The following is a 14,633-nucleotide window of genomic DNA, read 5'->3' as shown; positions in this document are numbered from 1 at the left end:
CACCAGCTTTGAATTCATCCCTCAGAATTTAAATGTTAATGCTTTCGATTGTTGCTCCCCGCTAAGCCAGCTTGCCAGACTTAGGTCCCTGTAACTCTGGCCTCTTCCACAAAATGCAATTCAAGCTAAAGGCTTTTGACCATTTTGACACAATGGTGGACTGCAAGGGAGCAATCTAAACATGCCGGTGCCTAAAGCGTACAAGGAGACAGCGCTGGAGAAGGTAACAGCCATATTTAAATCAGGTAATGTTTTTGTTTTTCATTGGTAGAGTCACAAAACACACTACAATACAGACTATGGCAGTTTAGTATTATTGATAAAAGCATCTAATTGAATTTCACAAAGATCAGTTTTCTTGGGAACAATGTGTTTTACTTACTACTTTAAATTCAGTGTAAGGCCTGAGGTTTATTATAAGTGATCTTGTTGTGTGTGACCAAAGGGAAGCAGCGCAGTAGAAGCCATGAAAATGCGCATTAACTTGTTTCACCTTGTGTTTTTTCTTCTAGCCAAACATCTATACTGGAGTATCCTCAACATAATACTATCGTTTTAACAACTTATGTAAAACTAATGCACTGTCATCACAGCAAAAAAGATGCCATTGTACCATTTCTGTCTAATTTACAGTCTACCCTCAAACATGGCCCTCTGATTCCATGTGGCGATGGTCCGTTGAACACCAATTAGAGCTTTCCGAAATTAAATTAATCTTTGAAAGTTTTTTCCTTTTTTTTTTTAGATACCCATAGATGAAAGCAGCTTTATTTATAGAGGATTGATAATAAGGCTAGCTCCCTGCTGTGGGGCAAGTGAGATAAGAGTGAGAGCATAGAGGGAAAGTGCTTTGAGGAGGAGAGGAGGAGAGGGTTCTCACTCACCTCCGCATGGTGTTCCTGGTTCTGCTGGAGGACCTCTATGACTAACTCCGCCAGGCGAATTGTTTCCTCCAGCTTTTTGGCAGGCGTGACTAAGCGGCCTACGTTCTCTGAGACAAAAGGATGAGGGTGAGGGATGAGTGGTTAGTCAAGCACAGAGGATTCCAGGGGGATTTTTATGACTATTCAAAAGATTTTTTTTTCTGTTTATATTTTTGACCGTTTAATAAAAGTATAAACACAGCACTTACGCTGTGATGTTTACCTACCATACCCCCCATAACAAGTAAAGCGTGTTCTTATTTACTGTGTATGCATTTTGGGCTGCATGACATAAAGCAACAGAGTTGATGCATTTATGGGATAATCAGACTCATGTTGGAGGAGTATCAGACACAGGAATAGTGGCGCTGAGATGGAGGTGCAATGCAGCATTGAAAACATGCATATTGTGTAGCGGTACTGAATAAGCCATCTGTATAAGGAGCTGTCTCATGGCCAAAAATACTCTGTGAACACGCACAGTAAAAATTATTCATTCCTTCTCTTTGAAGTTATATGATTGGATGAGATTATTAATTCAAAGCTAATAGTACTGGATGTCTAATAAGGATCGGGTTCTCTACAAACACTCGTGGCTAGAACTACATGAAAGGGACATTTATACATATTTCTGTAATTCTTTTTTTCTTAAGACCAACAAGTGTATAAGAATCTTCTTAAATATATATTATTTTATAAGTAATCTGATCTCAATGTAATAATACACACATTGGCTGGCTCATAGTTTTCTTTGTTAGAACTAATTTTATAAAAAGGCAGGTGCTTGGATCAAATTAATAAAATAGTTGCCAATTATCTGATGAAATTCCTGAAGGTAATGAATATTTTTTACAAGCGTGCTGATTTTGGATTTCTCTTAAACTGTGCTTATGTGCTCATGAAAGCTGTTCCTCACTTATCAGCTGGTGACTTTGGTCTATGATTAGCAAAAGCTCCAAATCACTTGCTCGTACCTTTGTCGGCAGAACGATCTGATAAAAACAGATATGTGTCATGAAATGGAGTTGTTCCTTAAACACTGTGATTATATGGCATGACATATTTTGAACATGGAACTGAATGGCTACACAGATCTGAAATCAAAAGCACATAAATACATAACTCTACATAAAACAGTAGAAGTCTGCAGTCGGCAGTTCTAACTGGAAGCCTTTTGCTGTTTTCATTATTATTTTAGGGTTCTGCGGGTATTGCTGCTCAAGCCAAATGAATATTTTTTTCGGAGCCTGGTGAAAAATTAAGTGAAGGAACCCTAAGCTAGCAGTAGAGATTACACTTTCAAATGCCACATAGAGGGAACTGAGCTGTAAAGTAATATTTAAGACTTCTAATAATGCCTGATCACGAGGGTTTGAATTAGATATAATATGGTTTAAAGAGGAGCAAAGTTTTGTTTGTTTTGTTGTTGCTTTTTTATTCCATTGCACATGCGCTCCAAGAGAAAGCCATACAAACTCCACAAAGAATGGCCCTGTCCAGGTTTAAACCCAGGGCCTCCTGACTGGGAGGCGAGGGGGATATTTGGGATGGTTTCAGATGTCTCAAATTTCTTATACTTGAGGTTTTGTGGTTGTCTTTAGCATCTGTGCTACATCTTTGCTTTACTTTACTCCCAGACAAAAATCCCCATAATGCATATCTTTATATAATGAGCTCATTTTCATGTGTGGCCTGTGGTGAAAATGTATGCTAATTTGTGTGATGGGGGGGGGGGAGGTTGCATTAAAGTGTTGCTTATGTCTTTTTAAATTACATTATAATGTAGATAAAAATATAGGACCATATGTAAGAGATTGCATTACTTTATGGTTTTGATGGTGTCTTAACATGTCTACCGAAAAACACACTTGTTCACCTTTATTCAAGTGTGAGTACACTACATTTGAAATGAGTGAGAATAACATTTTCAGCCGTATAATTCACTGCTCCAGATTTGAATCTGGAAAAATATAAAGTAGTACAATCTCTACAGCTTTACTGCTTTTTTAAGACATGCCAAGACATTTGAGAACTTGTACAATATTTAAAGTGTGTATAGAAGATGTGCTAATGGTAAATGCATGCATATGTCTTACACTGATTTGCAGTAAACATGTGTGTAAGGTGTGGGTGTATTTGTATATGTAAATGTAAGTGTGCACTATAGCTAAACCATAAGCTAAACATGGGTTCACCTGGATCCTTTTGATCCTTTTGACCTTTCTCAACTTCAGCGAGAAAAAGGGGAGAGAAAAGATAAAAAGGAGATGTTTAGAATTAGCACGGCTCTATGGTTATTTTCACGAAAGGGGATGGGGGCTTGGGGGAACTCAGGCTTGTTGTTCATCGCCACGTGACCCTTTAAATGAATCTGCTGGGACACTTTCAGCTCCAGGGACTGACGCTTCTGGGCAACAGACAAACGTCACAAACACACAATAAAAAATAGAAACACTGAACCAGTAGCCTGTGGAAAATTTAAAAAAAAGTGATAAGATGTTTTTTTTTGTTAACAAACAGACAAAGCTTCGACTATTGCAAACAGGTAGGGGACACAAACAGCTTAAAGGACCGTAGACAGGACACGCTGAGTGACTTGAGTTGACCTGAGTCAAGTTAAAACACAAACTGGAGCTGTTACATCCATACACCCTATCCTGTTGTTCCCATTCAATAGCTCTGTCAACAGATGCTCTTTCACTGTCACTGGAGACACGGTGACAAACAAGCCTACCTGTTCGGCACAGCACACCACTGACACATGATCAGACCAAATGACTGAAAACAGATACCAATGTAAGCAATATAAAAATGCATTCAAGTCAAAGGAATGGGCTTCAAACCAAAAGAAAGAAGCTTACAGACCAGACCGCTCATTCATGTCCATCACAAACAGATGGTGCAAAAAAATGGACCCCTACTGATTCTGTGTGGTACTGCTCAGATCTCTCGACTGGTGCACTCCCCACTCACTCTCACAGACAAAGGCACAGATAAAAACAAGCATGGCAGGAGCAACATTTCTGGAGAAAGAGAAGAGGCAGAAGGGAGGGGATGAGGTGAAGGTGCGCTTAAAAGAATGAGGGGGGGAATGGGAAGAGATGATGAAGGTACTCACGGATGGTTAAATCCATCACTTGAGATGCCAAGCAGAAGACAGGGTGCTCAAACATTTCCCTCTTTTTCCCTATAAAAAAGGATCGGGGCATGCAAAAGGATGGGGTCAGAAGGGGGAAGTCTAGAGGTCAGAGGGTGATGGGAAGAGGGCTGTCCAGGTGAAGGAGACAATCTGTTGGGCAGGAGGCCCAATAATAAGGTCAAATCGTTGGTAAAATTTGAATCAGATGCCTCACAAGGACAGGTGGAAATAAATTCACACAGCATGAAAAGATAGTAAGGTTTCAATCCTTAGTATCTTTAGCACCCTGAGGGATTTCTTTCAAGGCATAAACAACATCAGAGATCTCTATGTAAATGTGCATGTCAGTGCAACTGGTATGTTGAAAAATAGACACAGCAAGAGGAAGAAATAAGACATCCTAAAATGTCTTTATGTATTTTTTCATATGTAATCCATGCCAGTAAAGAAAGGCCGTGTTATGTCTCAAAGCACATGCAAGGCTGATGCTGGTTTGTATGCATTCAATCCCAGCATTCCTTTGGTTAGAAGCCACTCATCACATAGTGGAGAGGTTAGAAAAAGTGACATCTGTGTGGAGAGGGGGGAAAAAAAGCAGAGCAGACAGGGGAGGGAGCAGAAGATAGTGGTCTTCAGCAAGAGCATAAGACACAGTTGACAGGAGAGCTGCTGGTATTTCAAGGCAGGGAGTGTAAAGAGGGGCGGGCAGAGTCAGCTGGAGGTATCAGAGAGGTTGGAGCTAACAGTAAGATAGTGGAAGAGAGGGAGTGTGTGTCGACTGGGAGCTGGGAGTCATTTAAGCTGAACTTACAATCCAATCATCAAATGTCAGAAGCCAGGATACTACACAGCTCGAATAGTCAAGGCACAAAGAGAGATCGGCACATCAACAGATTTCAGGGCTTTGGATTTGAATGCATTTTTACTCACACACCTCTACACAAAAGCCAACTTGACCTACAGAACAGCACAGAGCTAAAGCAGGCCTGAAACAAAGGAGAGAGTTATTGGACTGAGAGACAGAAAGTGACTGTGACAAATCATTTGTCACAAATCATTTGGGATATGGACACAAATATACCATATACCAAGTGAATTTACCATGTGTAAATTAATTGATAACATGAAAGGCAGTCTTACAGAAGAAAAAGAACATATGGAGATATACTGATTGTTCACTCTGCCGTTTTTTTCTACCAAACCACTGACTGGGCACTTCAATCTGAGTCTGTAAAACATGACATCTTCATGATCAGTAGGAATGTTTATCAGATGCATAGCATTTGTACCCTGATACCAGCAGTCATTATGTGACAGTGAATTGTGTTGTTCTGGTTACCTTCAATTTTAGCATAGTCTTTAATCCGCTGGTAGTTGAGCTGAGCAGCCTGCTCCAAACATTTGCGAATTACCCCTTTAACTTCTTCTGGTGGAACCGGGGTCACAATGTCCTTCATCAGGACCTGCAGGCCACATCGAAGATGACTCACAGAACCTCAATATTTCAGAGGGCACCTTTTTCATTGTTCATAAAATGTTTTTATTTAAGCATTTACTAACCCTCTCCAGCAAAGATAAAGTGGCCTTCAGTGCACCCTCTGGACGACCGAAGGGGAAACAATATCTACAAGGGAAGACCGAAGATTTAATAACAGAGAAAAATACCAATAACCGGGATGTTTTGTGACTTGGTGTAATCTGGTTTTAGTGAGGCGGCAATCACCTGAAATTTACAATCCGGTTTTCCAATATCACACGCAACCGCTCCTTGATGTCTTCAAAGCGCTCCTTCTCATCCACTGTCACTGTAGTCAGCCCGTCTGGCCTATGAAGATCGCACCCACAAACGTTAACCCAGCTGCAACCCCAAAGTCCAACGTATATAACCCTTTATCTAAGCCCCCAAATCTCTGGTTAACAGCTTTCACACCCCAGGGAACTGATTGAGTGATTTTTTTTTTCTTTTTCTTGAGTTCCCTCCAGTTTTACACATTGAAAAAATGACCATGTCTCACCTGTTTTCACCTTGAATCAGTGGATTTTTGGACTCCTTTTTCTTTCTAAACTTGAATATGCATGCTCGTTTAGAGGCAGCACGGGGATCTGGGCTTTGGGAGCTCTTTGGGGATTTTAGGACCTCATAGCCCAGTGGGCCCCAGTAACTGATGCCCTCTCTGACTTTAACAGATGCATGGGAGGATGAATAATATGGACAGTAAGAGACTATGGCAACAAAGGACAGAGAGAAAAGAAAAAAAAAAACAAAGAAAGTGGTAGAAAACAAGGAAATATGTAGAGATACGCAATTGATTAACAACATAACATGAAATTACAGAAAGAAAGGCCAAAAAAAATGTACAACAACATAAAAAATTAAGAAAACATAAACATGACAAAAATAATTTGATGGAAACAAAACCTTTCCGTTCTGATCCTATCCTGTGTTAATGCATCTTTAAATTTCTCAACTGCTGCATCCATAGGAGGCATAGCTTTGCCTGACAAAGTGTAATTTGTTACAAATGAAGGTTGAAAGTCATAAAATGTAAATATGTTTATAAATGTCATAATGTTTCATAAAGAAGGACTTAGCGCACACCTGTTCCCATGGACATGAGAGGCACAAAAAGCGAAGCTGTAGTGAAGAAGTGTGGGGTCGATAATGGCCCCATTTTCTGCCCTTTCCAGGAGATCACGCAGGTAACACAGGTGTCTGTGACAACCCCGAACTCCGTTCCTTGCGCAGTATTCATCCAAGACAAACACCTGGCCCGGACTGAACCATCCCTACACCACACAAACACAGACACACAGTGTACTACTTGATAACAACTGACTAAAGAGCACTCACTGTCATTCATGCGACAACGAGCGGAAACAAACTCACCAGGCAGCAGAAGGTGTCGTTGAGCCTGTGGTCCAACGTGAGTCGCTGCATCATCTCAAAAAGCGAGGCGTGGTCAAAGCTACAGGGGTTAGCGGAGATAAATTCATCCATGCCATGTTTCTGAGCTCTGTCAGCGTCTATCCGGCCAAAGGCACAGGGAAAAGCACACGGTTCAGAGGAGACGACATCAGTGAGGCACAGGGCAACAGTCTTCATTACAACACGAGAAACACCAGGGAGGCTTTTTTTTGGGCTACTTCTAAGGGCAAATTATAAACACTTACAGCTTACATTGTCAACTTGCATTGTGTCAGATAGCGTAAAGAGTTTTCTTGTATTGGTGGATGAGATTCTATCAAACTGAAGCTAAACTCAAAGGGACGGGTGTTTCTACTGTATGTGCATTCATGCATCTAATGTTTTGCAGGGGAAAAAATCCTAAAAAAGCCAAAAGGTGTTTGGATGAAATGCTGTAAATAATATGTAAAAAAAAATATTAGATCCATTCTTCTTTATGTATTCAATAGATTCTGCCATTCGCGACTGTTGTCACTCAGGTCCTGATAGATATTGACACGTGTGCTAATAAAAAAGGCACAAATATGGCAAAGGAGAAATCATTTGAACATGCTGTAAAAAACAGTTCTAACAAAAGAAAAAAAAAAGTTATTTTGAGAAACAAATTCTTAAGATTTGCAGATTTCTCTCTGAATATGGATGCTGAACCTCTACTCGAGCTCTATTGGGTTTTTAATGTTTATCTTGCTACAGTGCTTTTGCCACTAACCTTCTCTGTAACAAGAGGACTTTTCAAAATGTTAAACCTGCTCCCTAAATGAAGAAAGACATTAGTAACATTAAACAATGACAAAATGAAAAACATGGAATGGAAGTAATGTAAAAATGGGTGTTGAAACCATTAGTGGGATAATCTTTTTTTTCTACCCTCTAAACCAAAACAGTCATTTCTTGTTCTGCAAATATTAAAGCTGTCAAAGAGAAAAATGGAAAAAATGATGGGGACGAAGATGTTTCAAAATAGATAAGAGGCACAGCCATGTCCTCTGTGTGAGTGACAGGTGTCATGTCCAAGAGACACTGACATGAGTGATGATGATTTTGGGGGGTGGGTGAGGGAAGCGGAGACCTGATCGTGGTAGGGCAGGAAAATATTGAATAAAGCACAAGTGACATCTATCAACCTCCAGGTCAGTGAAGGGGAAAGAGGGGAAGGGTTTAATGTGGGTGCTAAAACTTAGCTGAAGTTTGCCAAAAAAGGAACCTGAAGGAAGGTACATTTTAGCAAATTTTTAATCCAATCTGAGAAAGAAAACCTGTAAGACAACAAGTAAAATGTGGACAATAAAACAGGGAAACAGAGCGAAGAGGAGAGGAGGGACAAGACAGGTGCAGTAAGTTATCATGTATAAAGGTAACGCTATGAAAGAAGACAGTGAACGGCGTTACAGATGAGTGGAGCGTTGGTTAAGAGATGATGGCAGGATGAAAAAGGATCTGGTTGGTCAGAAAATCTTTCAATTTGACAATAACATGGTGGAAAGTGGTGACAAAGAAAACACTGTGGCAGACAAAAAAGGAAGTGAGGCGTTGAGAAAACATCCAAAGAGTGAGCACAAGGTGTCAGGTGTTGGACTATGAGACACAGAGAGTGGGCTACATTTCCTTTAGTTGGAATAAAAATGGAGTTTAAGTCCAGAAAACACTCAATGCTATAGTAACATTACTATAACTCTCAAGATAAAATAACCAAATTGCCAAAGTAAATATGAGAGTACTTTTGCATACATTTATAAATGATTACATGCTGGAGAACAGTGTGACTTTTCGTAAAGCTTTTAATTATGTCATGCACATCTGCAGACCCATTTTCAAATTTGCAATTTTGATCATTTTTTTTATGCATTCCTCTTTTTTTCCCTTCTCTACGCATTTGCAAGTTGACAATACTTGAATATGTTGCAGTGTATTCATGATCTCTACAGAGCACACTAACAGGCATACCACTACCGGAGAACTCTAATAGGGTAGCAATACAATTTTGGTGCAAGTACATGGGTAAATAGCATGAAGCCGACAGAGGCAAAACTGTATCATTCTCTGGGAGATGGGGGAAATGAATGAAAACTCCTGTATTTGTACAAAAGTATGGACACATGACACAGGTGTTCTCCTATTCAGGCAAACAAGGGCAGTCAAAAGAAATCAAATGAGATTGCTCCTTTCTGGAGGTGTAGTTACCGGTCTAGCCTCTATCTACAGGCCCATCTACTGTAGGAGGAAGGAGTGGGAGTCCGGAGTATTTTATCATAAGACGGGGCGGCATTAGCTACTCCTTGTCTTTGGCATTCAGAATACTCCGCGTACATATTTGCCAACTCTCGTCAAGAAAAGTTCAAAGAAAAAGAATTAAAAGCAATTGAGCCCTCTGAAGTAAAGCATAATTAACATAAACACTTTGGGGAAACAACTGCATACACAGGCTGTCATCGTAATTTATCCATATCTCTATCTTTAAAGAAACACATGTAAACATTAGTCTTTTACAGTTTCGTCTGTGAATCGGGTTGTTTGCAGCTCTTGATTTTGATAAGACATTTACACTAAATATTCTTGGTAATACAAAACTATGAAATCATTTCTTCATGAATAGCACGTCGCATTTTAGCCTGATATTGCTTTACTCTGAGGGGTCCTTCCACCAATAAGAATAAAGAGAGAAGGCAATTATGCAGAAACAACTATGATATCAACTTTAACTATTATTGAGCCAAATAATAATTCCTAAGAATAAAATACATGCATCCTATATTGGCACGAATGGATGCTTATACTTTCATCCTCAGAGCTGAGGTTGTTAAAAACAAAAAGTCATCAACTAATATCTAAGACATGAAGCGAGACGTGAAAAAAAAGGAGAAGAAGGAAAGAAGAGAGAAAAGGACGTTGCATTTGTCAGATAATCGGCGGGGATTATCTGAGCTGTGCCGGCTACAGGGAAGCACTTACCCTTGAGTCCAGCTAGAAGACAGCAGGGTAAGAAGGGACAAACCAGAATAACATAAAGACTAGCAACAAGGCTGGAGGAGAGCAATCACGAGAGACCCTGACCTAGCAGCTGCATTACTTAAGAAGGGTCCAGGCAAAGCATGAAGAAGAAAACACAACTCAAAAACAACAACCTATACCAACATGATAGTTTGTGGGTGGTGGTGTGTGAGTACATGTGAGGATATGTGAACAACAGATGCTGAGGCATATTAGAGAAAGGAAGAGGGAGACAGAAAGCAAGAGAGAGAAAGAGAGAGAGACAGACAGACAGAGACAGAGGAAGGAGACAGAGCTTACGATCCTCATCACTCTACTGCAGTTTACTCTTGGTTATGGACAGCTACTTAAAGAGTTAAGAGCTACACAGTAAGTACTGTCCCTTTGTTTGATTACAGAGCAAACACAAGGCTTACTCTTAAAAGGGACACTGGCAAACACAAACACCTACATTATAAAGGAAACTGGAAAAGGTGGCCCGAATCGTTTTTAGAAGAAAAAGAGACTATGAAGGTGCTGGATGAAATGAAGGTCAGGTTTTTATCACCAACCTCTTACAATTATAGCAACAAATTTAAGCACACTTTAAAGGTGCACTCTACTCGTTTTGCAAGTAATTGTTGTCACTACTGCACTTTACTGTCTGATTCTAATTGCCTTTTGTTGCGCTTGATATTTCCGCTATAGCCAGAAATGGAAGCTTTTCTGCAATGATGTAATTCTTTTTCTACAATTTCCACAAGTCCATCTGTTTTTGAACAAATAAAAAAAAAAAAAACGCACCGAGAGAAATTGTCTTCTGTGTTCTGGAGGAGCTGAGTCAGGTCAAGAAAACAACCCTTTTAATATTACAGTCAAGGACAGACGACAAGATATGGGGTTTTCTTTTTTAAATAAAGGCCTTTGATCGGATGTCCTCACACTCTATCATATTTATTTGCAGTATTATGTCAGAAAGCTGTTGCACAGACTAAACCTGTGTTATTTAACATTTTATTGATGTGCACTAAAGCTGCAGAACCTTCATAGCACTCTTCTTTTCCATCCTTTCACTGCAGCAGAGTCAGGAGGGCTGTGTATGTTATGGTCCCAGTGCCATTCAAGACCACCAGGGGGTGAAACATGTACGCGTGGTGTGCCACAATGTTTCAGGGAGGGGAAGGAGGTCTGTGCCACTGTGAGAGGCTTTGAATGGCAACAGCTGGCATCAGAGGAGTCAACTAACCACAAGAACGATCACATACTGGACAAAAAAACCGATGGAGAAACAACATAGAATCTCATGTGACAGGATTTGCATTGAGTGACCCAATTCATGTCTTCTGATACTTTTATAAAAGAGTGGAGTAAACTTGGGGCTTTGCACTTTTGAATAGTATTATTGCAACCCTGAGGTTGTTTTTTTTGTATTTGTATTTAAAGCCAATTAAATTTACATAATTATTCTAAGAAAAAAAAAATCTCATTACAATTGAAAAAGAAATTATTCTCAGCCCAAAGAGTCAAAAGATGCACACAAAAAAGTCGTGTTTGGTTCTGAATAGCAGGATCTATTATTGTGAATTGTTAAGCAGCATGTGAGTTTACATTTAGTAAGTAAATAAGCTTTGTGTTAGTGTTCTCATGGGCAAATTTAAGGTAGTTTAAACCTTTGCACAAGAATAATAAGAACTTAGTGATTATGACTCACTGCATATTAGTAACCACTTGAATAAATACAGATGTTGCTTCTAGATTTTATAGTTACAAAGATATATATTTTTCCCTTCTTTAATGAGGAGGGAGGGGACATAAGAGACGGTCAGAATAGAAGGTGATAGAGATGCCACACTACTGTAGACAGTCTTACCTTCACTTTGCTACCTGACCTGTGGACTGCTTAGAAGTGCAAGTACAGTGACAAATTGGTTAAAATTTTCAACATGAGGACCATCTGAGAAACTGTCTCAGAATAACAGCTGCCCTCGCAGCAGCCATCTAGAGTTTGCAACTGTATTAAAACAGGGCTATGGTTCGGACAAGAGCAGCACACCCTGGCACTGTCAGTCTGAATTCAACCCCAGTAGGCTTGAATGTTCAAATCTTATGTATGGTGACCTATTTAATCTTCATAAAATCTTTGCACGCCATGGCCTACTTCTGTATGATAAGGTCTTTTTTAGGTTGGTTGTTCCTTGAGAACAGACTGATGAAATAGCATGGAATCGCACCTTTACACACTGTGGGAGTGGTGACAATGAGTGGAAGTCCATCAGATGCTGGAGGGATCTGTGAGAGATAAATGCATGTGCGTGCGTGCTTGTGTGTTAGTTCTATCAGCACGTATTGTGACTGCAGTGTGGAGCGCATGGCGTGAGACAGTTATGGGTTAGAGCTTTCGCTGCTTTGTGGATGAAAACTGCTATTGCTTGGGTGATTATGTTGTGTTTTGGGCTACTTACAGAACTGAGAAATGGGAGCATCCATTTGGGCTGAGGCACCCCCTTTGGAATTTAGTTTCTGGACCTGAGTGGGTGGGACAGGCTTGTGGGACTGGCCAGTGGCGCGATACATAGCCTGGACCCACAGGATGCGGTCCTGCTCGTCGTCGCTGGCAAAGATCACAGTGTCGCCTTCCTTCACAGCATTGAAGAAAGCCCTGCCACCATCTAAGCCTAATAACGCAAAGCTGGGGATCAGCTGGTAGATATTTACATTGTGTGTGTCATTTGTTTATGTGTGTGTGAGTATAGGTATGTCCCGGTGTGAATCCTCACCTGGCTGGGGATCACTGTAGTCCACAGTATATCCGTCCAGCTGCAAAAGCTCTTGTGGTTCTGACTTTTTCTCTCGGTAGCTGCACATTGCAAACGTATACTGACTCACCTGTAAAAAGAAAAAAGTTGCAGTCAAATGAGTCACAAATAAAATCTTTCTATACAATCTTTAAGCTGGTGATTCTCAAACTGTGACCAGGCCCAACTAGTGGGGAATAAGACCAAATAAACTACTATTTAATTGTTATTAGCGGTTAAAAAATGTGGGATGTAGGATGTTAAAGCTTTTGGGGTTGTAAACTGGGACATGCTAGTTTTATATAAAACAACGACACGGACTCCTGAGTGACATGTGCTCTATATTGATTTGGTAGGCTTACAGGAACCTTTAAGCCAAAACCCGAAACGCTGCAATGATCTTAAAAACATGTTTTGTTTTTTACCTGCACGAGGACAAAGAAACGCTTCTTCCAGCGCTTCCAAACATTCTTCCCAAAAGCCCACAGATACCTGTCAAAACATTGTTCACACATGATGACAGAACACAGTAAAGCTGTCATAAAGAACACAAATGCTAACTCCATCTGAAGCGGAGTTTTTTATATTTGATCTTAAGTTATGTGGATTTGCTACATAATAACGAAAAAATAGAAATTAGAAGTTGAAATTCTTAAGAAGTGCACTTTAACTGTTACATGAATAAAATGTGATTAATGCCAAACGCTTTGCATGTGTTAGCATCTTCTAAAATGATTAAATTAAACTACACATTGGCATCCACCAGGGGGAGTAATGCACTTCACAGTACTTTTCCATGGTAGGTGAGTAGAAATGAGGCCAAGGAGCTCAGAGTTGGAGTTCTATAGGAAAGATGTGGAATATAACAATAAGAACACCACTGCACGTGCTGCTTGACAGTGGGTCGCTTACCCGCAGTGTTTCATGTTCTGTGGTTTGTCCATACGTATGGCCAGTTTGATCTTGAGATCTTGGTCAGGGCAGGCCTTGGTCACAGTCATTTTGTGGAGTTCTGACTGTTTGGGGCTGTTAGGAGTTGGGTGGAGGACAACCTGCACTCGCAGAAAAGTAGATCATTAAATAAAAGAAATTATACATGACCAGGTGGTAAATCTTTGATCTGTACAACACTGAGCAGTGTCAATCAGTCTGCTTGCATGCATTAGTGATTTTGTGGTGTGTTTGCTTTTCAAAAGAAATTTTAAAAAAGGTAGCGAGGAAGAAGAACTGTGCTTTGCTCTCCCTCCCCGAAGAGGGGGGTCTAATCTCTCTTTGCTGAGTTAAAGAGCTTTGAGGAAGCCTGCCAACTCTGCTGCAGTGGGAGATCAAAGAACCAAGGTCACTGCCACTACAGGGACGTCTGAGGCGCCGCTGCCCCGACGCAAACCAGCAACACCACCTTCCTTAACTACCTGTCACATTTACACGACAGGAAAAAGCAGGGTAAAGAAGCGATTCATGTTTCTGCTTTGTTCACGTTTGAGTCATGTTTGAGTAATGCTCAAAGGCTGGAAGTCTCTTGTTAGGAATGAGGCAAGAATTTTTTATCAGTCTACTCTCAACAGATGTGCAGCAGTCAAATTCAGATACAGCACAATGGGAAAATTTCAAAATGTGAGAGCCGTTTGTACTTTCAAAGGAGCTCATGGAAAAATAAAAAAATTAAAAAAGAATACTGGAACTAGAGCAAAATAACAAAACCCTATTTATAAATCGCAGTCATGTGACGGGACCCTGGAGACTCTTTTGAGCGTATTACAATCAGAATGATGCACAGCTACATAAATAAAACTGCTTTGAGTGACTGTGCATGTATTTCTATAATCAAAACACAAGTTTGCACT

General features: G+C 40.2%; 1 protein-coding gene across 11 annotated transcripts in view; it reads right to left on the bottom strand.

Annotated features, from left to right (window-relative positions):
- The window catches only part of cadpsb (Ca2+-dependent activator protein for secretion b), a 66,197-nt gene that overhangs the window by 14,749 nt on the left and 36,815 nt on the right, over nt 1-14,633 (bottom strand). For 4 of the 11 annotated variants that reach the window (XM_005724473.1, XM_005724481.1, XM_005724474.1 and 1 more), the window contains exons 8-19: nt 13,702-13,841; nt 13,215-13,281; nt 12,772-12,880; nt 12,457-12,669; nt 9,977-9,988; nt 6,950-7,086; nt 6,662-6,849; nt 5,786-5,887; nt 5,623-5,686; nt 5,402-5,525; nt 4,042-4,110; nt 885-991 (exon numbers count right to left, since the gene is read on the bottom strand). In XM_005724473.1, the coding sequence (XP_005724530.1) occupies nt 885-991; nt 4,042-4,110; nt 5,402-5,525; nt 5,623-5,686; nt 5,786-5,887; nt 6,662-6,849; nt 6,950-7,086; nt 9,977-9,988; nt 12,457-12,669; nt 12,772-12,880; nt 13,215-13,281; nt 13,702-13,841 (1,332 nt within the window). Of the gene's footprint in view, nt 1-884; nt 992-3,118; nt 3,152-4,041; nt 4,111-5,401; nt 5,526-5,622; nt 5,687-5,785; nt 5,888-6,661; nt 6,850-6,949; nt 7,087-9,976; nt 9,989-12,456; nt 12,670-12,771; nt 12,881-13,214; nt 13,282-13,701; nt 13,842-14,633 lie in introns of all 11 variants that reach the window. The other 7 variants (XM_005724475.1, XM_005724478.1, XM_005724482.1 and 4 more) reach the window with 4 other exon arrangements.

Source organism: Pundamilia nyererei, unplaced genomic scaffold (genome assembly GCF_000239375.1).
Source record: "Pundamilia nyererei isolate P.nyererei 1_Seehausen unplaced genomic scaffold, PunNye1.0 scaffold00012, whole genome shotgun sequence".
NCBI lineage: Eukaryota > Metazoa > Chordata > Actinopteri > Cichliformes > Cichlidae > Pundamilia > Pundamilia nyererei.
This window is presented reverse-complemented; position numbering and strand designations above follow the sequence as displayed.